The 26,329-nt window shown below is 39.8% G+C and overlaps 1 protein-coding gene across 9 annotated transcripts in view; it reads left to right on the top strand.

Moving 5' to 3' along the window:
• LOC138180078 (uncharacterized) overlaps positions 1-26,329 on the top strand; it is a 73,773-nt gene that overhangs the window by 16,289 nt on the left and 31,155 nt on the right. For all 9 annotated transcript variants that reach the window (XR_011173194.1, XR_011173195.1, XM_069113529.1 and 6 more), the window contains exons 4-6: positions 1,215-1,722; positions 2,517-5,408; positions 13,954-14,461. Coding sequence is in view for 7 of the 9 variants with exons in the window: in XM_069113529.1 (XP_068969630.1) it covers positions 1,215-1,722; positions 2,517-5,408; positions 13,954-14,461 (3,908 nt within the window). In the remaining 2 variants the exon portion in view is untranslated. The remainder of the gene's footprint in view (positions 1-1,214; positions 1,723-2,516; positions 5,409-13,953; positions 14,462-26,329) is intronic.

Raw genomic sequence — 26,329 nt, forward strand, 5'->3', positions numbered from 1 at the left:
CCGACACGTGATCGACGACACGAGTCTTCGATAACGGCTCGTTAATCGGTAAACGACACGTTTCACGACGTGATCCATTCGATCGCGACACTATCGCCGGCGATCGTCCCCTTAATGCCCTGAATTTGCATTTTTATCACCATCGTCATGGCTTTTGCACTGGAAATCAATTAGCTACAACGTCGATGGCGTATTGCTCGATTAATCGAGAAATTTGGTTTTATCGGCAGAGGGAAATCAATACTTAGGCTTTGTTCAGATTAGCCGAGTCATTTGAATTCAAGCAACTTTAAGAAATTTTTATCAATATGAACCTATAATTTACTTAGCTCGAACCATCATGCGAAGAATTAAAAAATTTGATGAAGATCGTTTACACTGTGAGCTTTTTAACTGTTTCATGTAAACATTGGGGGGAGTCCGGTTAGTTAAGTTTAAACGACTTTAAGTGAGATAACTTGAGTTGTATGAACACAAACTTGAAGTTAAATTAGTTGAATCGATGCGATTAAAATTTAAGTACCTTATCTAGTTTGAACGAAATTTGAACGAAACAACGTAGCGAATTAAAGAAAGTAGTTAAAATAGATATAATGTGGCTTCAGAAGATGTCAGATTTAATTACGCATGTCTTTGCGGTTTTTACGATCGTTAATAAGCACACGCAATTAAGCGTAATTATGCCACGGACTTTTGTATGTAGGATAGAGCTCAGGGCATATTGTCTCGAGCGAAAACGCAAATAGCAGCTTGAGATGTGTATCTTCAAGGTTGCGTTTGCTATACTTCTCTGTTCTGTATGTTTAACAAATTAACATTTTTACAAATTCAATTTTTTAATACAGTAATTTTTTAAATACAGTACAGTTCTGTTTGTTCTGATTTTATAAATCTAGTCTCGGAATCTCGCTTCTTTTTTAACAAGTGACAATAGTAAATTTTATTTTTTACTAGCTACTCTTGGTAAAAAAACAACTTCATTAATTCTATTTCACTGCCATCGAAACATTTTGCAAAACACGAATGCAAATTGAATCTTTCCAAAAATAGTCGCTCGAATGTCGAAAAGTAGAATCAGATCAGACCATTGTCTCGCTTTTATTTTCTCGATATCGAAGCGATTCGATTATTAGATACACGCATCGCGCGTACACTACACCTTTTCCCTCGTTATGTCGTTGACCGTTTCGTGTTTGTTGCTGATTTCTCGGAAGACGAGAGGCTGGATGGCAGCGGAAGCGAATGCAATTCCGTGGTTCCGAAGAAGAGACGTCGAAAACACAATGGTAACAGCGATCGAGAACACCAGGCTACCTTCGACGATTACCCACCATCACCGAGGTCATCGAGGTCGTCCGCCTCCTCAAGGTCTAGCTCTCTATTGCAATTCGAATCCTTAGAAAGGACCTGTGCCACACTGTCACCGTCCAGTTACAGCTTCGATTCGCTGGAGTATCCTAATCGATCAAACGCCTCTCATCCTGAGAACACGTCGCCAGACAGCCTCGAGCAGGACTATGACAAGGTTTTACCAAACGGTTTTGGAAACATCGTAGATCACTTTTCCAGAATTAGACCTTACCGTAGCTTCGAAAGTCTGGACACTTGTCAAAAGGAAGAGGAGTTTGGTTCTGGTGGTCTGACCAATGGATTCACACCTTTGTACCTGAAACGAAACATGGACCTGTCGAGAACACGTAGCAATGGCTACCACCGTCCAAGGTAACGTAAACATAGTTTATTTAATTTGGCAAGCGGTCGGAGTTTTCTTCGTGCCACGGTACTGCCTCTGTTGTTTGAATTAACAGGAAATTATGACTATTTATATGTATAGGAGATTTTCCAAACAGCAGAATATTCATGTTTCGTTATAACGATTAGTTTGTACTTTAGAAGGAGTAATATAATGAAGCTTCATTTACCTAAACTCCGTTTATTGGAACGAAATTAAGTGAAATTCAAAGTTTCATACAGTTAGGATATAGATCATTTTCATAATACCGATCCCATTATTTTGTAAGTCTATCTTCTGACTATTCCAATGCTTTATTATCTAAGAAGTCAACAAATTTGACAAGGGTGTTTTTTGTTACGAGACCCTCGATCGACTTGGATTCGTTTCGCGATTGTCGAGAGATGGTCGTAAGTCTTCCTTGGCAACGACTTTCGAGAGCTTGCTACATGACCCTCATTTATTGACCAAGTTTCCGCAATCACGACCCTTAATAGATTTCCTTGACTTTTACTTTTAATTCGAGGAAGATTCAAAATGACGCTCGTGGATGTTTCATCCTGAGTATCTCATTGTGTCACGCTTACCACGACTCCACTAGAAAAAATAAATTAGGAGAAGAAAAAGATACGTTGATATCGAAATCTTGTGTAAATTACCGTTCTGTCAGTTAAAAAAGAGTTTGAGTATTTCATTCTTCATTTTTCTCCATAGAATCGAACAACTTTCATAAACACTTAAGTCGAAGAGACTCGATGTAGTTGGATTTTTTCACACGATTCAGGGACTTTTGGCACGAGGACGACGATTACGAAGACGACGTTGGCGACGAGGACCTTGACGAAGAAGATCGTATGCTAAACGACAATCGATCCGGGGCGGAACTCGAGGATCGGCTGATGGTGTTCGGCGATTCCGCGTGCAACTACGCGACGTCGCTGGATTATCGGAATACGATCGACCTACGAGAGATCGGTGTCGAGTCGAAAAGGGACGCACTGTTGGACCTGAAATCTGGCCAAACGGCTGTGTCGAGTTCGTTTCGCCTGTTGCAGACTAGATTAAATATAGCCGGCAATATGGCGCACAGCCGTAACAACATGGTCGCCGATCATCATCATTACCACCATCATCAGCTGCAGCAGCAGCTCCACAGTTACGAGCAGCACGAGCAGCACCAGCGTCAAGGGTGGAGCAACGAGGAGTGCTTTAATTTTAGATTCACGGATAAATCTCAAAGCGCGCCCAGTCTGCCTAGCAGCGTCACCGAGTCCGCACACGGTCCACATTCGTTGGCCGCGTACGCATCCTCATCCAGAGCGACCTTCTTCGTATCCACGTCGAATTTGTTCGAGAATTATACAAGGGTAGCCAGCGTGCCCGTCGATTTAAATCTCTGCGGCGTCCACACGACGCACGATGATACACGCTACTCTCCAGTGAATTTGCACGAGCATCACGAAATGGCGGAAGTCTCCGTTGTTCAAAGTAAGAAGCGACTGGAAAGCAACGAGGAAATTCGACAGAACGGAGGCGAGGAGAGTGGACAAGCGAAGAACTCGTTATCGAGCTCGGTGAGAACGCAAGCCTCGCAGAACGCAATGGTAGATGGCGAGATGGACCACGAGAAAGCGGAAGAAGAGCCGAAGGAGGATGAGGAATGCGTAGGAGAGCACTGTTCAAAGCCACGAGAGACGAAACAAGTACCTTCAACGGTGAAGACGCAAGATCCGGGCAACTGTATACTCGATATGGCGATTGCTATGGAGAACGACATCGATTCGGTGGATGCAGCGATCAAGCAGTTGAAGCGCGAGGCCGTGGAAGTTACCTCGAATAACACCAACACGTTATCTGGTATCGATGGTATTCAGAGAACTCCATCCGGTAGACAGCGACCGTGGAAGGTAAAGAACAACGCGAGCTACGAGTTGGCTCAGCAATTCGAAATCGACGAGAGAAGTTTCCGATCGAACAAATATCGTAAGGAGGTCGGTAACGATGGTGAAAAATCGCTGAAAAGTGAACGAAAACGAGTGTCAAACAACGCTAGTTACGAGCTGGCCCAACAGTGTGACTACATCAAGGCTCTCCAGTGTTCCAAAAGTGGATTCAAGCGGATGGATGCGTGCGACGAGTTGGAGGAATCGATTTCAGGACGATCCTCGTTGCTCAGAGTTTCCGATTTGGTGCAGCAAATGAGTAGTAGCTCGACATCGAATCTACCGAGCTACAGCGAGCCGTATTTGGATACCAGGAAATATTCAAAGTCCGCGGAAAATATTTCCACGCAGTTCTCGATAGCCCCGTTCACCAGGATTCCGATCAATCAGCTGGGCCAGCGGCTCAAAAAACAGCAAGAGGAAACACTTTTCGGCCAGATAAAAAAAAACTCGGATCCATTTTCGGTTTATGGAGGCGATTCTAACGCCCGTGTTTTAGTAGACGACGAAATAGATTTACCCTGCTTGGAAACCAAACCCGTAGGAACTTCCAGCCTGGAGGGGGGCGTACAATGCGAGGAAACAAGCGTCCAGAAACCTCAGAAACCTTTAACCCCGGAACATGAAAATGTTGATTCAAACGCTTCCTATAAAACCGCGACTGCGGACGCGATTTCAAAGGACACGGATCAAGATGCAGCGAACGAGACGAGCTGTTCGAAGAGGTTGTTCATCGGTGATTTCTATCCGGAAAAAATCGTGCGGTTGCAGCAACAGGAGGAGGGCCGTTATGTGGATTATCGGCCAGTGGAAGACGATCGTGCGGTCGAACTCGAAATCGACGAAAGTGGCGGCAAAAACGAAAGTTCTTCGATGATTCGACTATCATCGACTTCGTCGTGCAACGGTAGAAACAATGGAGAACTGTTGTGGAGAGTCGTAGTGGAAAAGCAGGCCGCGGAAAAGAATGCTCCTGTGAAGAAGGCTACGAAGGAGAAAGAGGTGGAAGAGGAGAAGTTGCAGTACAAAGTGGAGAAGAACGAGAGAGAGCAAAAGAAGGAGGAGAAGGAGGCAACGGAAGCAGCGAGGGGACACACTGTCCACGGTGTTCATTGCCCCCCACCCAACGGTAGCAGCAACAGCGACGGCCTGGAACTCGGTGAACGGAGTGGGAATCCAGCGGTGGCCGTGGCAGTTGATACGAATCATCGCGGTGTTCGCGACAAACGTCACGAGGAGAACGCGGCGGCAACAACTGCGCCGGTTAGCGTAGACGATAGGCACGACGGCCACGCGACTATGTCGGCCACGACGACCACAACGACACCGCGTCCGTTCGTCGCGGCACCCATCGTCAAAACAGAGCCATCGGCGGCGAGATTCCAGCGGAACATGGTCGTCGACGCGTCGTCCGCGACCACGGTGAAGGAAGAGCGGAAAAAAGGTGGACTCGGTGGATTTCTCCAACGATTCTCGAGGCTTCGGTTCAGTGGTAGATCGAAAGTGCCGCGATCCGAGGTGCAGAAGAAAAGTGATACGATCGGCCAAGTGAATCGCGCGAAGGTGACCGAGGAGAAGGTTAAAAAGGAGCCGGACTATATTATCATACCGTTGCATCCTACCGAAGAGGAAAGGCAGAAACAAGACCAGAACACAGCTGCGGAGAGCAGAATAGACACCAGCAGCAATGACAGAATTGTCGCCGACGTTCAACGAAGTTCCTCCGTTATAAGGTGAGTGTTTGATCTACCTTTTTCAAAAATCGTGCCGTATTTCGTCATCGACCGTGAATATATTCGTCGCTCCCGTTTTTCTTCTATTTGCACCGGGCATCGCTTTGCGCGTCGATCGCGTTGACTTTGACCTCAACGATTGTTTACATGGATTCGCGCGGGTATATGGAATATAGAGGTAACATGAATCACGGTTCGTGCCACCTTCTATGGCTTCTATACGTAAACATTTATCTCTCCGCCGGTGGAAAATATGTCGGCACCATTTCAGATTCTAAATACCATCGTTTATTTAATGTTCCCGGTACATTGTACGAGAAGACAACGAACGAATGTTGCGGAGGTATTCGCACGCGAACAACAATAAACTTTGCGTCCGCGAACCGTATTCGTGATCTGTAACCGAATCTCGGCTGCAAAATCGCGCAGACGTTGCTCGCAAGCTTATAACGTAATGTGTCTTACATAATTAGCGGATTATGAAAGGAATTTGATACATACATATCAATACACGCCTTCTGTTTCTACCTGCTGTGTTGTTGCCGCTGATCGATGTATAGTATTGTGCAAAACTGATTGGATTACTACTACTAATTCTCGCAATAGCAAAGAAATATATTTTTAGATATTAGTAGAATAGCATTGCTAACGGTTATTTTAAATTACTTATACAGGGTGGTTGGTAACTGGTCGTACAAGCTGAAAAGGGGTGATTCTACGCGAAAAAATAAGTCGAAAATATAGAATAAAAATTTCTAGTTTAAGGCTTTGTTTTCGAGAAAATCGACTTTGAATTTTCGCTCGGTACGCGTGCACTTTATCACGTCTCGTTATAACGGATCTCACTGTAGATCGTTGTCTCGATGGAAAAATTAAAAAAAAAGAAAAAGGATTTAAAAAAAGATTTTTATTCTACATTTTCGACTTCTTTTTTCGCGTAGAATCACCCCTTTTCCGCTTATACCACCAGTTACCAACCACCCTGTATAGCGACAAAGTTATTGAATGTTTTTATTCGATTATCAACGATGTGTTAATATACCCATAAACAGTGGACGGAATTTATTTCCGTGATACGTCTCTCTAATAAGCAAGTGGTGGAAAAGAGGTCAGCGATACTAATCAAGTTTTCGTAATGGTAGTCAGAGCCAGCGAACAGCTGCCAGAGTAACGCGTCACCCACTCTTCTAGATCTTCTCCATTCGAATTAGTTTTCACTGGCGGTTGATCCTCGCTTTTGGTGACGTCCCGCAACGGGATGCTAAATCTATCTGCTATTTATTCACCGTTTATCAACTGTCGACTCGTCCATGCATCGTCGTCTCTAATTTCTTTCTCCATCAGGCTTCTCGTTCGTTCGATAAATAGCATTTCACTCTCGTTCGCGCGTGCATTCCGACCATCGGCCCCTTCGATTCGTTTCTTGCCCCTATGCGCGCGAGCACATGGATGAACCAGTTCGCTTCTCTTAATCGGATTTCACTCTCGCCCCGTTCCCCATTCCGTGTCGTTTCAACGTAATTCGATCTAATTGCATTCTGTAACAGCAAACGCCGTCGTTTAACCTTTATCGTATCCCTCTTCTTCTAACGAAGCATTTCCCTCCTGGAACCTCGATGAAGAATCAGCGACAGAGGATCGGAGCGTCTCGATAATTCATAGAACCTGAATACGGGGTGTTAAGAGAATCCAGGAGTTAAGGAATTCAGCAGAGCGTTTCATACACACTCGTCAAGAGTACGAATGAAACAAATCACAAAAATCAGATATTCTTTCTCATAAGTTGTTTAAGAAGAGATAATTGCAAAGCCAATTATTAAAAATTTTACATACGTAGGCTTACCGATAGAATAAGAGATAAAATGTGAATCATTTGGACTCGATCAAGTTACAACGTATTTGTGGTTGAAAGCAGGCAGTGTTTATTCAGTCTGTTGTCGTCTGACGTTAGAATAAAGACATAATATTCGTGCGAATATTAAGTTGATGATTGTAGAACATAAGGTTGTCATAAAGTCACAACGAGTATTTTGCTTTCTAGGACGAGGATAGTTGATGTTAAGAATTATATAGAATGCAAAACAAACATTGAATATTTTCAAATTTAGGAATGATTTTTGGAGAAACGAGGACAAAATGTGGTTATCATAGAAATTACAAAGTTCCTATTAAAATCTGATTACTTAAAGATTAAGAGCAATCAAAACAGATTTGTAATTAAACTTTGAACAAATTCACGCTGGTTCTAATGGCACTGTAATTACGCATCCTATTTGTGTATTACACATACTTTGCGGAGCATCACGGGGTTCGATTTGATATCTCCGGCAATTAATCTTAATCTCCATCACGACCCTTGTTCGTTAACGATTCATTTCCTTCGTAGTACGATGATCGCACAAGCGGCCTGTTCCCTTCATTCAGTATCGTTTGCTTCGACCAAAGAAATTTTAGGGAAAAAATCCCTCGAATGATCGCGTGGTATTCTCTATCTGGCTGGTTTTTGCCTTAACTCCTCCATTACTCGATCCACATATTGAGGCCAGCTTCTCGGAACAGCAGGCGTAACCGATCCCTCTTGTTTAGTTTTTACGAACATTCGTTTTATCGCATGAAATTTCATCGAATCAGCTCTTTTGTGCGCTTCCAGCTCCACTTTGATTCCGTTAGGTCACTCTTTCACTAGTGCGTTCTTTTTCTTCGAATGTATATGTGATAATGAAAATGTAAAATTTTATACTTCAATGTATACGTTAATGCATCACTTTATGCATGTACGTGAGGTTTGTAATAAATATGCGCTGAGTATATTTTCTAATAATAGCTTGTTTTGCTTTAAAAAAAGTTTTGTTTCAATATATATAAAAGCGAGATTAATGGATAATGAATAATGGATAATGAATCGACATTACGTATATTTTCAGGTACTCTTCACGTATTACGCGACATACATTTTCTATGTGATGTCGTCTTTATAAATTTACTACGTTGTTTATCAATGACGAGTACGTTAAAATCATTAAGTATTCCCACAAAAATAATTCCAAAGAACATTCAGGTCAGGAGATCAGTTCAGTGAATCTATCTCTCAGCAGAGATTCGATTTAAAAATTTAAATTTCGTTTCACATTAATTGGAAAACATAATACGTACAGAGATTAATACAACATGCAGCTGTTTCAAAATTGGTTTCAGAAGCATGTTGAATAGAGACATTTACTGCGTTCGTTAAATACTACATATGATTTTATAGACAGATTTTTCTCTCGTAACGTTCTGTATAATCATTTGAACATTCTCTACATTTCCACATTAAACATTTTTCTGCTCAAACTCATTCCTTCTGTAAACATTTGTAAACATCTAAATTCTATGATTCTCAAATCATTTGGCAGAGGTCTGCACCAAACAAGCGGCAGCTATATGCTTGCGTGACGTCGAACGTGTTGTTCCCGATGAATTATTGCAAATGGACATTTAGGAATCGAGCTCGATTCATCTTTGTTTTTAGCGGGTTTCTCATATTCTAAAAACGCCTTAAGAACGACGTGGCCGAAATTTGGATAAATAGGCCACGTTTCAGCTATAGCTGAATCTTCTTTCGAGAGATCTATTGCGTTTCTGCGAACGTAGCTATGGTATATTTCAAGGTGTGACTTCAAAGCTACGCTTTATCGAGCTCTTGAGTAATCGTGACGTGTCGCTGTCTCTTTCTGTAGCGATTAAGTAAACTTGACACCACCAGTGTAATGTTGTGTAATATCAAAATTGCATTACCCGTGGTTCGAGATACCTTGTGAATCGAATGAATCGAATTCTCACATTCTGAACGGCGCGATATACGCATACATATATACATATACACATGTATACATACGTACATACATATATCTCTAGCGAATAGTTACAACAGAGAAATTCTGTTTCACATCACCTTTATTACGTATCTAGTAGTAATATATAGTGTACATAAATAAATAATTAAATAACAAAACATTAGTTTGTCATTCTATCTGCGTTTTAATAATGGGTTCTTTTAAGTTGGAAATTATCCAATAATGCTTTCAAGAAAGTACAGTTCATTCAATGAAGTGCATAGGATAATTGAGAGTGATTTTCTTATAAACCTTAGAGTTTGTACATCTTTAAGTAACCGTTATCTTCCGTAATCTTACGATGAATTGAACTCAGCAATATATTCCATTCCAACTATTTTGAGTTTGATATAGTTAGTTAAATGAAATTTTAACAGAAATGATTAAAAGAAGGTTTTGGGTTCGAAGTTTAAAGAATGTTGACATTTTTTCTTATATTCTTCTGCGACTCTCGCAAATGTAAAACATGCATTGAGGAAAATTACAACCTAATAAATAGAACGGTATAACACGATATTTGTTTAGCTTGTCTCGTCGATCTAATAGAATATTGACAACAAACGACTAAAAAGAAAATGGAATAAAAGCAATCGAAATATTATCAATGCTCTTTTACGTAACGAATGAAGAACAGAAGCAGAAAAGGTTGACGAGAATTCCGCAAGCAAACGATTAGGCATCGCACCACCTCAAACGACTTCCGGACTGCTGCTGGAATGAAATAAGATTAATAAGACTCGTGAGGCCGGTACACCTACATGCATATGGGTATATATTTAACCATAGGCTCGTTGGTGAGCGCATGATTCGAGTTCGTGACATCCTACGGAGCAGAAATACATACATATGTATGTAGCAGGGTGAAGGAAACCATCTCTTTGAACAACGTCACGCGTAGAATATATATTTTCATACGCGCAAATTTTTTCACCTCTACTCTACCATATTCACTATGAAACGTCAAATGGCAATCTGAGACGTATTTTCTGCAATCGGTCACAGCTAAAAGTAATTTATACCAAATGGTCGCACAAACATTTCGCGTTTTCTGTCTTAGTTTCAATCTTTCTTTAAATTGTTATAGACTCGATGGAAACAGCGAGTGCACAATCTACTTCCATGTCGTTAGGCGAAAATACGCGTTTTACGATGTTTTCTCGTCGGTTCTCGAGCGCGATATTTTCAGAATTCGAAACGGGTACGGCGCGAGGATTTCGAAAATATTTCTCGACCATCTCCTAATTTTAGAGAAGGCATTCGACGATTCTCCATCATTGCCCCGTTCACGATTATAAATATGATCTCATAACGCGACGTGCCGCAATAATGAAACTGCATCACAGGGATACCGAGTTGTGTAGCCGTTCGCATTGCAATTCGATGTTTTTCCATCTGGTACGATCGACTGTAGTTTCTTTTATTTCGTTTCGAGCCTATGGTCGTGCTTTTGATTCATCAACGTGCTTGCACGAACTGAGTTCTTACTGTCTTCTCTTATTTTCTTTCTCATTTCTCATTTTCCTCCTTGAAGTCGGATCGACGAATTTTAAGACAGAATATTACATTCGGTTGTAATTAGTTTTGGTCTAAAGTCTTAAGAATTAAAACAATAGGAATATAAGTGATAGGTCAAAGTTTAGGGAGAATGACGCTATTATTTATATTTAAGAATTATCAGTTTTGAATGACACATGCTTGTAAAGTGATAAAGTAGATTCATTTTATCTAACAGGGGGTGCGTACATTTGTTTTGTCTGAAATGTTTCTCAGTGTTTTATAAAAATGAATGAAATAAGTTGTTTTAAAATTTAAGCGTGATACTTGTTAATATCTATTTCCCAACTCTTTGCTTTTGGTTTGAACACAGAGTATAAAAGCTCCATTCATCGAAGACTATTTTATCGTGCCTATGCCATTTTAATCAGAGTGGAAAACGATAGGGAGTAAGATAAATCGCAGACTGAATTGGTATTTCTTTGCTTCGTAGAAATAGAACTGAGATAAAGTCGCAAGATTTCTGAGATTTAGTTTAAAAATTAAGTATAAGTACTATATTTATATTCGAATGTTTTAAAAAAGTAACGTATTTCTGAAGGCATTCTGAATTCTTATTTCGTTTAATACATGTAAATATTCCACTACAGTCAGAGGTAAAATTAATCTGTACCTATCCTTATTCGTTTGAAAGAAAGAGCAAGAATACAGCGTTAAGGTCGACGCATTGCGTGCTCATTGTCCATGCGTGCATCGAGAAGACGATTTGATTTTTCCTGGGCAGACAGAAAAAGAACAAGGTGTAGAGGAACGATTGAGAGCAATTGAGGCGATCGTTCGATTTGGATCTGTTTGACTTTAAGTACCCACTCCATTCTACATCGTGTCGGCCAATCGCAGACGTTCTTTCGAATGCATAAGTGCTCACTTAAACGTTTGAATCTTCGTCTGTAAAAATGTGACCGGCAATTTTTTTCTAAGGAAAGTAACTAACTCATAATATGGTCGTGCTTCCAATAAAGGATTGTACATGTTAGCAAGAATGAACCCTTCTTTAACTTTTATACTAGAAATAAAGTAAAGCATAAAAAATGTATCGTTTGAATATTATGAATATGTATATAAATATTTATTAATATATGATGGTATAGGAAGAATTAAGTAACATATATCAAGAAATATACAGGGTGGTTGGTAACTGGTGGTACAATCTGAAAGGGGGTGATTCTACGCGAAAAAATAAGTCGAAAATATAGAATAAAAATTTCTCGTTTAAGGCTTTGTTTTCGAGAAAATCGACTTTGAATTTTCGCTCGGTACGCGTGCACTTTATCACGTCTCGTTATAACGGATCTCACTGTAGATCGTTGTCTCGATGGAAAAATTAAAAAAAAAAATTAAAAAAAAATAATTTTTATTCTATATTTTCGACTTCTTTTTTCGCGTAGAATAACCCCCTTTCCGCTTGTACCACCAGTTACCTTTCACCCTGTATAAGGAAAAACGTTTAGAATGTAATACCAAAATATTTGAATACTCACTGCGAGTTTAAAAATAATTATTACGTATCCCGTTAACTACTAAAGTTTCACTGATCTCCTCGCGACGCCTTTTATTTACACAACGTCTCAAACAATCAATTTAGATCAGATATTTCTCTTGCTTCACAGCATCCAAGTTTAGAACAAGCTAATTATCTTCCCCCAAAAACCGACTATACGTATAATCTCCCAAGGATTTCAATCAAATAGCTTCAGTAACCAGTAAACCAGTAAAACAAGACTTGAGTCGGCACACAATATGCGTACTTCTATAGAAACGTTAGAAGAGTGGTCCATGATCGTGGAATGGTCGAGCGAAACGAGCATGCGGCTTGGAAGCGAGCAGCGGCGCCGCGGCCGTGCTGCGTAGCGCTCGCTTCCGCGTTTTCTTCGCCGCGTAACGGGAGCCGCGTGATTGATGATCGAATAGCGTGAAAGCAGCTACGAATTCGCCGCGCACTCTTCCAGAGAACCAAAGGAACGCGTGTGTACATAGCTCGGTGAAGTTCAAAGCCAAGCGCAGAGTATAAGCGGCGGGAAAGTGTTATACGCGCGGTGATATCAGCTCGACGCAACGAAACCCGCTTTCGGGCCAATTATCCGCGTTCAATTTTCTAAAGCGTCGACGGACGATGCTACCGGCGTTTCGACTCGCTTCACCGACATTTCTGCACGTTTCTCTTTGTGAAGTTACCACGAAATCGGCATACATTGACGCGTCTGCGATCGACTTTTCCGGACTCTGGAAATCGACGATTCCGCAACACGCCTAGCTGCGGAAGGAAGGCTGTATTATTTCTAAGAAAATCCTGCGATTCATTCAAGTGGATTGAAAGTATACCGAATGTTGAACGTTGGATTTGTGTACGTTTAAATATTTTCCTTTCTTTTGAAAAGTCTTTGATATTAAGCTTCCCCTGGAAAGTAAATATTTTCGATGAATTCGGACAAGTTTGATTAAATCCGTATATCTTGTTCAATTACTATGTAAAAACATGTCGTACGACGCATCTGAAAGTACAATTCATGAAATTAGTAATACATTTTAATGACAAATTTAGAGAAAATAAACTACTCGGTGTTGTAAAAAAAGGAATCGTAGGATTAAATCTACGAAGTTGCCAAGCTAAGTAACTATAAAATTCAAGAGTAACCGTTTTCACATTCTTTTCTGGAAGAGAAGTTTCTCTTTTCAGTGATTTCACGCATCGAAAACCGTATTTATTAATATATTGGCCGTAACGCTACGTCATGCGAACACTAAATGATTCAATCAAACTGTGATTTTAAGGAATGCTATACGATAGCGTATGAAAGTACGAACTATAAAACAGCGTGATCCTGTTACATACTTACTTGACTTCGGATACACTTTCATGTATCTACTCTTGTTCTCGTTGCTCGAATCATTCGAATCTTAGTCGTTTCAATTCAAGTAATCGGACTAATCTAACCGAGACAATAGGAGCCGGTTAAGAGAGAGAGAGAGAGTTCGCTGTATTCCGAACGAAGCTTTCGTTTCAGCCGCCTTTTCCGCTACATATATGAAAAATCGAAAGGAGGAAAACGCGATATAACCGACTTCGAGAAAAGAAAAAACCACGAAAGCGATTAATCCTATATTGCTTTTCGCAGCGCAAACGGGAGGGCGCCAGTGTCCAGCAAGCCGCCCCTGCCTCCGCAGCCGCCCCGTGTCGGGGCGCTGGGTTCGAGATCGTCGACGGGCGCGTCGGCGGCGGCGGCGGCGTGTTCGTCGCGCCGACGCGCGGCCACAGACCTTGGAAATCCGGCGGCCATCGAGATGGCGAAAGCCCGCACGATGCAGGCCGCCCAGGAGCGCCCGGTCGGCCTGCTCGAGACCGACCTCGACGAGGCCGTGCCGTTGACGACGACGACCAGCGTCGCCGCCGCCGTTTCCGTCTCCGCGAACACCGCCGGCAAGAAGACCAGGAGTTTGCTCAATCTGAATCACACCTCGGCCGCCCCGCGACCCAGACCGGAGCACGCCCTCCACGTACCCCAGTCGCCTGTCGCCGCTTCGCACAGGAACCCCCGCGACGACGACGCCGCCTCCACCATCAACCAACGGCCACACAAATCCATGGAGTTCCTTCTCGACAAGGAGAACCTGCATTTCGTCAAGGTAAGTAGCTGCCTCTCCGTTCCTCTTTCCCTTGCTGTCGTAGTTTGTCAACCAGTACTCCTGATCGGGACCGCTGCGCTGGTTGCAAGTCACACAGCGTCTTCGTGTCGCCTTCGTGACACTCGATCGCTGGATCGTCGTTTATTAGGATTAGAGTGTAGAGACGGAAACGTGTTGGATGATTTAAGTTAGACGTAGGTCGATCTTGGGTAGCAAGAGACTGTTTGCGATAAATACGTTAAAGACGAAGGATGGGCACGCCAGGGTCGGCCTAATTAATAGAATGTTCTGTTACGAGGACGAGCTTGGTGCTAATTGTCCTCCGAGAGGGTTGCATTGGTAGCATATGGTAACATCGATCGTACCTTCCGTTTGTAGGTATGTTATTAGATACGTACGAGTACTTTTCAAATATTTCAAGGATCGTTTGTCGTCGTTTCTTAAACGTTTAGAGTTAGTAAGGATTCATCGATGACGAGTTTATCGGAAACAAGTACTTGTTTGTGATAATGTGTACACTGTTCATCGGAGGTTATTAAGTCAAGGGCGTGAATTATTATTATACTTTCGTTAGCTCGTCAATTTAATTAATAACAAGCAATATGTTATTAACGATAGTACGAGGCGCTCCTGTGTATCATTATCAGTAACTAATCTTGATAAGCGGTTAAACGTGATGTAACGTAAGTAATATCGCACGTGATATCGTATCGCGGAAAACGTGATAGCCACCTTAACAAATACAGCTATCTGTTTTATTGCAAACTAATGCGACTATCTATCAGAATTTAATTCCGAAAAGAATTACGCGATACACGATGTGGTCTGATGCAGAATGTAGATTAAATGGTAAAGGCCTCGCGGAAAGTCGAGCGAGGTCTTCATCGCGATCGCTGCACGATCGAACGTGTTTCTTTTCAGGTTTCTTTCGGCTTCTTTGCGCGTGTTTCTAACTATAACACTCACTTCGATCCGGCGGTTATTAAATCCGCTAGTTGATTCTCTCGTGATGTTCATTAGCATTAAGTGAACACCTACTAGGGGAAATTAGTTAGTACTACACGATTATGCTTTTTAATCTGATTATGCCAACGTATTATCCCACAGAGCTAGGTGTGTTCTTAATTTCGTTTGGTCGAATTTCGTATTAGCTTGAATCGAATGTTTTAGAAAATTTGCTCTGAAGGAATTTTGAAAATATAAAGCTACAAAATCGAGATTTAAAGCGTATAAAGCGTCTTCCAGTAATTTCGTTCGAGTTGATTATGCAAACGCATCCTTAGTCGGATATTAGATATATTAGATTTTCTCTCTCATATTCCTTTCGAAGCGTATCGATGGTTTTTGATGCTCTGTGCTTAGTTTGAGATTGGTTGGAATATTGTAACGCTATTGTAAGTTTGAACGTATTTCAGAGTGGTACACTTTTGCAGTGTAGTGTAAAGTGCGGGCTTCACCTTTGACATTTCTTCGATTAAGTGGTCTGAAGCGCCACCGATTTCTGTATCAAGCCTACAGTTCAAAACAAGCGATACAATGCAATTCTCGATATCTGTGAGAAACGTTCATCCTATAGTCCAGTAACATATAACTTTGAAATTGAATGGATTTTAACTTTCGAAGTGAAACGTTTTGAATTCTCAGTGATAGTTATGAATAATAATTGTATACTTGTCTATGGAATTTAAAAACGTTGACTCGATTGTCTTAAAAATTCAAATGTTTCTTGAAGAACTTGATCTATTGAATTGGTCTCTTTTTCTGCTTCATTAAGGTTTCATTATTAATCTTATAAGAATATTGACAATGAGGAGCTAAAATTTAATAAATTATTACGACACGCAAATCTAAATTTTCAAATCGTTCTGTTTTCTCTTTGCAGTTATTGTGTTTTTGCAGCTACATCATACCAACTTGCATTAGTTTGTATTTTAAACTCAACAGAATTGGAAAACATGTCGCGAAATATAACTATTTATCCATGTTTTAATCATTCGTAATATCTGGCATTCGATGTCGAAGAAACGATCGTTCAGCGATAACGAAAAGCGGTTTAGCCGTTCAAACGAACTTTTCGTTCGAACGAACTTTTCGTTCGACCGAACAATTCAGTGAAGCAATCATATTGGCTTGATTCGTAAGTATGTAATTAAAAATTAAAGATGCGGTAATGCATAAGCTATACGTGATATATAAAAATATATAAAATTTTATTTATGGTTAAAATAATGTGACGCTGTAGATAGGAGATACAGAGAAGAGTCGTCAAGGGAAAGAGGAATTTCAGCTGTGTTTTGTAGACTTAACAAATTATTTTGTAGGGTTTTATTATGCACTTGTTTACAACGACTGTCTAAATTTATTTTTGACCATTTGCTATCAGCGCATTGGTACATTCGAACGCTTGAATCCGAAAGATGCAGCCAGCAAGGGAAAGCAATTTATTTCTTGGTGGCCGCTACGATGGAAATTGAATTTTATGCTATTGCACGAGCGATTTTAATCGACGGAATCAGCTAGATCAGGAGATGAGTGTGAAACTGCCGAGGGCTGATCCCACAATTTGACGGCTGCTAATTTTGTAAATTAGATTTAATAATTTTTTAAATTTGTTAGATACTGGGAAAAAGAAGTATATGTGATGAAGAAGTATAAGAATTATATGTGATAAAAAGTAACACGAAGATAGCTCAAGGTTCGTGGTCGTGAAATTGATTACAAAGAAGTAATATCTCGCCAGGGAGAGTTAATGCAGTTTAATTGCTCTTTACAAGGCTGCATCAAAGGGTTTATCAGACTGGTCGAACAAAGCATCTAATATAAAGCATTTCGTTTATACACTCGTTATACATATAATAAAGGATGATCTTGTTCTCAGAACTGGGTTCATCTCTATGAATTTTCAAACGATATTATTTCTTTTGTTCATGACAAATGCTAATTTTGATGACGACCACTTTTAAGAAATGACGAAAATGAAAAAGTCAGAAACGTACGAAATTTATAATTTTGTCCAACACTGTACTGTACTTACTTCATACTATGAAATTCACGATATGTATATCTTCCATTTTCATAGGACGATGATACTTCGACCGATATCTTGTAGGCAAACGATATCCAATGCAACAAGGTCAGCGGTGTGTGCAAGTCCCAACTCGTGTATAATTTATTGACAATACGCGCGAACTTTTAAATTTGTTAAAACGTGGTCTAAAGCCGGCATGGTCAGATAATCGCGAGATACATAACATTTGCATTTTACATGCGCGTTGCAGTTTACGTTTCAACTGAAATTTTACATTGATATCGAACGATAATAAAAACTCCATTTTCCCTTATCGACTGGCCAAAGAAACGGAGCGAAACTTTCACAATCTCGACGTTTACCTGCGACTTTCAGCCAACGTATCGGGCATACATCAGCATTACGGACATATAGCTTGTCCTATCCTGTATGTACCTTTGCCGTTGTTCGCGCGAACGGATTCGCGAGATAAATCTTTTAGAATTTGTATCGAAGTAACCTTTTCGCAGTATGAAACAAACTAGTAACAATTGTTCAATACGCGATATGAAGTCGTATAGGGTGTTTAAGGAAGGAACATTATTGCAATTTGGAGCTTCCGGACGTAAAGCGTCATATGCTTTTTAACATCAGAGCTACCAACAATTAAAATATTAAACTTGTAGCAAAGAAATCAAAGTGCTAGGTATTACAAACAATCACCTAAATCTCCAAAAATGCAACTATGTGTATATTTATTAATTTTTATGACAAATATGAATTAGTTATTTTGCCCACTCTGATAATCTTAATAATCTTTGTTAATTAATTCTTCGGTTGACCAGTTAAAAATTAATGTTCAAATTCAACTAATTACAACTAATTCTTACAACTAATTAATTAAAAATAAGATAGATACTTAGACGTTAATTCGACATCGTACGTATTCGACTAAGTCGCGTAAATTGGAAGATTATTCAAACAACCCATAAACAAATTTGTAACTGGCTAACAAACGCTATTCTAAAGTAAGCCAAACGCTATTTTTCTGTACACTTTCCATAACTTTAAATATCAGTTTGATCGGAGTAAAATGCATCGCGCAAACGAGCATTATTGCGCAATACGTCCACCTAGATCCAATCGTGAATTGCTCTGGACAGTTTGCTTCGCTGTTGATCCTAATCAAGTCGACTGTGAACGAAGCTGGGAATTTAGATTAAGAACGTACAACGTGGTCTTCGTCAAATCGGCGATAGTTGCCTTTATCATGAGTCAACAGATCATCTTATCCGATGTAATAGGAAATAGAAATTCTCTATTGCGGATAAATTATTTTAACAAATTTCCTTATAAAAGAAGAAAAGATAGAATAAAATTACAAATTACTTAATTCATTTGTAAAGGATGATAGAACAAAATGATACATGCGTCGTTAAATAAGTATCACACGAACGACGAGTCAGACATGATATGAACAAAGCTTTAAAACTTTAAACTCGTAGTTGAAAAGGTTAAGAACGCCTTCGGCGATGACCAAAGTTGATGGGTAGAGGCAGTAACGACGTTTGAACCAGTTGACGACGTCTTGTTCGCTCCGTTGCTTCGTCAGTCAGGCAGCGGACTCTATTACTGTTACTCGTAAAAAGATAGGTGCATCGATCTAGCAACTATGAGGACAACCCCCGATATAATTACTCCGCGACGACCTCGGCACTTTCTCGTCGCGCTCGTTTTGATGGCATCGTTAAAATCGGCTCTATTTAATAAGACCGATCGGCGGTCATTCGATTCTCTATTTTGCTAAACGTTGACCCGATGAAACACGACTATAGATAGATATCCTACATCTCCTTCGATATTTTCAACACAATTGAAGAAATTGCGGTTACAAGGAATCAGCTAAATTCTTGTAGTCTTTTTTACAATATGCTCTTTTAGTTTGAATTTTTTTAATGTTCTGAGAAGTAATCAACTTTTGAGTTATTGGACGAAGTGGAAATGAAAGCTAGATTTTTAATAAGGGTCGATAATTATAAGGTTACGCTAAGATTATAATCGATGATGAGCGAGCATCGTGGAAGCGATCCTCTTCGATCGTTCGATTCACGAAGTTCCTTGACGATTAGACAAATGAAGAGAATTATTAGCCTTTGAAGCTCTTTTTGTATATCTCGCACGATATGACTTTCAAAGTTCCTCTTATCTTCTCGTTTGTTACATGTGGCAGAAATATAACGGGATATAAATTTAATTTCGTTGTGTAATTAATTTTAATCGTACATGATATTTACGGCAAATATTGCGTATTTAATGCGATAGTGTATTATAGACTGCAATACAGCGATGCAAATTGCATTGTCTTATTATTTTTCGATAGATCTAATATTTGCTATTTCTGATTTTTTTCTAAACGTATTATGATGTCGAAAGGGGAAAAGTCTTTCAATAACCAAACGTCATTCGCAGGCACTAACTACGTAACCCCATTTCAACAAAATCCAGTCACCAGAAGCAAACGAACGCACGTATACTCGTTGCAGACAACTACGCTGACGACAGTGACTGAAGAAAACACTTTCGAATTCATCTCTCGGCGTGGAGTCTCATTTACTCTACACTCTACCTCATTTACTTTCACTTGTCACGATTCGCACTCTTCCTCTCGAAATCCGACGCGCTTTTCGCGCTCGCGTTTGCGCGAACAAATCGCGAATGTCCTAACTGCCTTTAACGCTTATTTTTCCACCATGTACACTGTTTCTTCTAATTAGTCTAACTGATATTTCAATTTACTCGTTCGATTCTCGTTCGCGCCGTCCTCTTTGAATGCGTTAGCGAATCTCGCGTAATGATACCAGCCTACTCTTCTAGACTTTTTACAACTTTCCCTTGAACAGAGTCTGCCGCGTTCGAACAACGCTCTTTGATGCGCGTACAATCGCGCTTTTCTACTCATACTCCCCCATTTTTCGTTCTTTTTCAGTCATAGTTCTGCACGATGGAAACACAAGGAAAGAATAGGCACGAGACGAAACAAGAGACAAAGAAAGAGATCACGTTTGATGAAAAATAGAAAATGTTGTTCAAAAGTAATTGAATCGAAGGGAACAAGTGCATGTTTCTAGTCCATCACGCAGTTCTCGATCGATCGATGTTCGGTGAACGTTATAAACAGAGCGAGAAGAAATTATCATCCTTGCATAAGACTTCACACTAACGTGGATCGAGCCACTTCGGTGGTCCGTGTATTTTAAGCGATGCTTGTAATTGCGTTGAACGAACTTGTGCCCTCGATTTTTCGTTTCGAGAATCCTATCTTTTGAATATATCTGTGCAAGATATTAAGAAGAAGATGGTTCAGAGATTCATCGAAATAACACTTGAACTGATCTATATTTTTTAGACTCCTATTGTTAATCAAGGTTTGCAGACGATTGGCAATTCGATGCTCTAAGATTTTGCATCTTATGAAGATTTCTAGATATGTAAAACGTACGATCTCTTGGGCGGGGTCACATCAATAGGTGTCACCACTTAATACCTTACTTTATAAAAAAATATTTTGATTTAAACCTTACGTTGTTTCTATCTGGTATAAGTGGATTTAACCTGCAGACGTCCAGTTAATCTGACACTAACTGCAACTATAATTTCGTTCCGATAAACGGAGCTCTGCTGCAGTTGCATAACTCCCGATTGCTTCGTTTTCGTAACGCGCGAGTAATAGGCGATACATGTTCATGAATAAACAATAGAAGAAACGTACTTTCGGTATCAACAACGTTGATATACGAAAATACTTATCTACTAGCCTGAAAAGTTCTTCTTTCCGTTTTTATCCCTTATTCGCATCAACCAGAGATCCAGATTCAGGGAACATTAATTCCTGTTCTATATTTCTTCTCCTTCTTTCCGGGAGGTCGCTTCGATGGCGCCCTCTAGACTTTGGCCCGCTGCCAGCTTCTCTTCTTCCCTTTTTTGGTCGCCTTTTCCAACGTCGCTTGCTGCTCGTTTGTTACCCCTTTTCCTTTTTGTTCCCCTCGTTTCTTGCTTACCTACGTTCTTGTCGAAACGATTACGTAAGTTTTTCCGCCCTCGGATCGAACCAAACAACCGAACGTTTTCACGACGCTTTGAGCATCTGCGGCAGCCATTTTTGTTTCTGCCGGAAGCAGGGACAACGTGACACGGGAGGGACCCGTTGGTAGCGTGATCTCTGTGGAAAGAGGAAGAAAAGCCAGGAATTCGACCTCCGAGGCTACGGGTCGATAACCCTACGCGTTTACTGTTCGCTCTGACTGTTGGGAAGAATGGAGGCAGAGGAATAGGAAGCAGCTGATGTCGCTTAGGGTGAGGCAATCTCGTTCGATCCACGGAAAAATGGGACGTTTCGTGAGTCCTTTCTGGTGATTTAAGATCTCGTTTGACGGAACCAAATATTAGCGAGGTTTTTCTGTAATATTATTCGTTTGATTGAAATAAATTCGCACGCTAGATGTTGTTCGTACACTTACAACTCTATTTCGATATATTAACTCGATTCTCTCAAATTACTGATTGTTGAATTGTGTACATGTACCGTACCAAACAAAAGTATTAGCAGAGCTGGCATTTTCGTGCAAAATTCTTTGTAAATTCGTAGAGACTGTGATTCTCTATTTAGTTTTTTTTTGTAAAATATAACCATCGACCTTAATGTTTAAGTGCATCATGAATCATGAATTTTAAAAATATCCATAATAAAAAAAGAAGGTAAAATACGCATAAAAATCCGTTTTTGTCGGGACAAAAGTATCGAGACTTGAAAATTTTGTTATTACGTGTATTCTACCTAAATGTTTCCAATTTTAGCGCATTTGTTATGTCGCGGGAAGTTCCTCTATTCGAACTGATCGTCATCTTTTAGAGTTAGTTCTTTTAAAAAAGAAACAGAGATTGCTGAAATAAAGATTGTATTAAATTTATATGAGCGAGGAAAATTTTATTTATATCCTCGGGAGCTTGCTGACCGGGAAAAGAGAAAAATCGTCAATATAATAAAAAAAGAAATTAAAGCTGCATCCTCGGATATATGATATGATACAGATACGATATAAAGAATTCTGAGGCGGTCCTTTTTTTAAATTTTAATCTTTTGTGGTAAATTGCGTGGAAAACTGTTACATTCGCGTACTTTTTCATTGTAATTATGCTAAAAGTTTGAAGAAACAGGAAGAAATACGAATGGATGCTTTTAGAGAGTTTAAAAACTAAAAATTACGCGTAATGGCAAGTGGAATCACTTCTATCCAAGCCTTTTTAATTAGAAGACTATAAACGCGAGTGAATTTTCGTGTGTAAATAACTTTTAAACTATGCAGATGCAAAAACGCGATGCTTTAATAACTCTTGGAAATTACTTATGTAAGCATTCGTCTTGCTTACATTCCATTTCTTTAGAAAAACATACATTTGCATAAACATTCGTAGCCTACTTGTAACCTATGACTTGTAAAAATGTAGTGATAACATTAATTCAATTGTGCAGTATTTACGTAACCAAACTTTAGACAGAAACTTTCCCAACTTTCTGTTATAATAATATGCAATATGGATACAAGGAAAGAAAATATTTAGAGTTGAAATTCATAAATATACGCCTGCCATTTTTCACTTTTTTCCTCTCTCGGCTCGTGATCAATCGCTTCATAGTTCTCTCCGTGGAATTTCAGAGAACTCATCCCAGGATATTAAAAAAATTGACTTTTGTTGCTCAGAAAAGGGTATTCCCAGCAGCTTGCTGATCTTATCGAATTCAAAGGGGTAAACGGTCGATTTACAAGAGGCAGCTGGTGCATTCGAAAGTGAAGAATATTTTTTGTATGTTAGTTGGCGGCGTAATGGTTGGCATAGGAGAGAGTTTGAAATCGACGATTTCAAGTGCCATATCCTAGTGCTGGTATCCACTGGTTTAACAATACTGTACTATCTCTTTTTCTCTTTTCCTCCTTTCTGATCTCTTTGTTCTTCAGGCATGCCGTATTGATCGGCGAACACTGGCAGCCGAGTCGGGATAACTTGGTGTTGGACTTACACTTATGTATACATACACAAGTATATGTTCTGGTTCCTGTACGCCACGATATAGTTATGCAGGTATAGAAGAATTAACTTTTGGATAAAAACAAATATGATGTTAGGTGTAATAATGACTTTATGACTCCAACAAACAACAAATTACAGTGTCAACAAATAACATTTTATTTAAGATAAATCATTTTACCTACTTACGGGACGATTACCTACTTTTTTTTAGATACCTACTTATTTTTAAGAATAATTAATATCTTATTCTTATTCTTAAGAACCAGGTCATAGTTTTATCACGTTATTTCACAAACTCTACTGTACTTCAGCTAACTGTGTAGGTGCATTTACGAAATAATAAAACTGCAGTTTCTTTTTAACGGAGTCATTTAAATCTGTTTGCAATATCGTCATTAAATTGTTAATTCTATACTTACGTTTAAAACTATAATATTTAATATGCAAATAAATCATGAAAGAAACAACAAATCGCATGAGCTTAAAGGTGATCGTCCTGTGATTATCACGTGGCAAGTACGTGAACTAACTGAATGCAGACAGTGTGAGTGCGAGCATTTCTCACCGAACCTCGAGATTAAGCTCTGAATGGAATAAAGTTGACGGTTATCAAGTCGAAACGTGACAGGCAGCTTATTTGAATGACGCGTTCATGGACGATGATGTCGGCACGGAAGTATTCGCGTTACGCGCGCCGTTAATCTCCGGTCTCCGGCTTGATTTTCGTGCAAAGCACAAGTAAAGTGTCGGTTGTTTCGTGCTCGACCACGAGTGGCTCCGCTCGTTAGGAACGCTCTTTCGTACGTTTGTATGTACCTTGCCGCGACTGACATGAATTTCTTTGAGCGAAAAAAAGGTCGTCGTCGGTGTTTTAGGCAGACTTTAGCGAGAGATATTGATCGATGAATGAGATGAGGTTGTTCAAAATAGAATTCACAGAGTTCTATCTTGTATCATGTGGAAAATACATCGTCAATGATGATAATGACGAGAACATCGCATTTTGCGAGAACGACATAATTTTAAGTTGGATATAAATTAGTACAAAAACTAATTCTTTTAATATGTTTTATTCTTAATCTATCGATGTCTTTCTCTTTGTATCTGTAATTTGTTCTTCTCTCTAACAAGTAACAATAAATTTTATAGAATTTGTCGGAATCACTCTTGTCGTATATTATATTGTCCTTGTTAACGAACTTTTTTTGCAAAATTCTGTGTTTAAACTTTTGATAAACACACTTGATTTATATAGTAATTCTGTATGTTCCTAAGAAATCATGCGTAGGTCTTTTGCTCTTGCGAAACGGAGATCATTAAACTTCAGACTAGTTAGGAATGCCGAAGGCTCTCACAAAAACACCTGCTAACGTTGGACTTCTGCTTGGTGGACACTTTATGATTCTAGATTTCTTCTGTCAGATTCGTTTCAACATTTCTAATTACGTGTATCAGCCTGTTATAGATCGCAATGTGCTTACTTCTATAAATTCAATAATTCATTTCTAAAGTGTGTTGCGAAGCTCGAATGTTCTATTCGCTAATTAAAGGAGAAAAGGTTGCTTTGTTTGCACAACTGCGCAGTTGCATCGTTATAACGTTGTAACGATGTCCTTGTCTTATCATAAATACATATTTCAGTAATTGAAAACGCTCCATTGTTAGTGTAGTTTACGTGTTGTGTATATTGCACAAATTATCTACGTATCATTCAACTACCTCTCGCGTGTTATATACTGGTTGACAACTGGTTGACAACTGGTTGAGAACCACCTACCTTAGATCATTTTTTTGTAATAGCTTATATAAATATAGATATCCTCGATCAATCTAGCAATTCTCCACTATGTGAGTACTTTTTTTTACGATAATGCATTTTTATTACTTCCACTAGATTTTTCACCAGTGACTAAATCAGTCTTTACTTATAGAAAATTTTCTTGTCAGCTCCGACAATTTATCTCAAATCGGCATACTTTTCGTATCTCGGATGCCTAAAAAAGAAACGATAACGAGCCAGCTCGGACAAGCAGCTTCCGACTGTCTAGCATGAAAGTTCTGGCAATTCTATGAATACGTATGCTCGTCCTTCGACGATGTTGCAGAACTGCTCACCGGTCGGAAGGCGGGCCAAATTTCCGGTTTCGTTTGCGAAACGCTGCTGCGCCTAGCCAACAGCCATTTATCTCGTCTCGCGTAAGCCACAACGAAATCATGCCCCCTTTTCCGTACCTCGCTACGAATCGACTCGTATCTCTGCACCTGCACTTGCGTGCACACATCAGCCATTACACGCGGCTGCACCTGTCAGGTGAAAGGAACCCAGAGAAAGGTTCGACGGTTTAGATCACGGTTATGTGTCTTTAGTCTCTTACTTAGGGTATTACATTTTCATTGAGTTTCAGACATCGAACATTCAGTTTTATATATTTCACAATTGCGATATTCTATTCTTGGGAAGATAATTCCGATTAAATAATTGACCTCGTAACCCTTCAATGAAGAAGACTCAGCTCAGCCCCAGAATATGGGACGAGAACTGGGTCGGATCTATCGGATACAGAAAGCAGTCGGTGGACGGAACGACTCGCGAGGAGAGCGACTTCGACAAAGGGACGCGTTTTTGAACAGCGTTCAACGTACAGCTAGCGTGCATCGTTATCATGCCGTGGAATTGTTCTAAAAACGGATGAAATTTCGAAGTTAACGAGTTGTTCTTGGCGCAGATCTTCTAAGCAAGTTAGAAATACATACTGGAAGTCATGAGAAAACAT

Source organism: Bombus flavifrons, chromosome 5 (assembly GCF_040668555.2).
Source record: "Bombus flavifrons isolate JBK064 chromosome 5, iyBomFlav1_principal, whole genome shotgun sequence".
NCBI lineage: Eukaryota > Metazoa > Arthropoda > Insecta > Hymenoptera > Apidae > Bombus > Bombus flavifrons.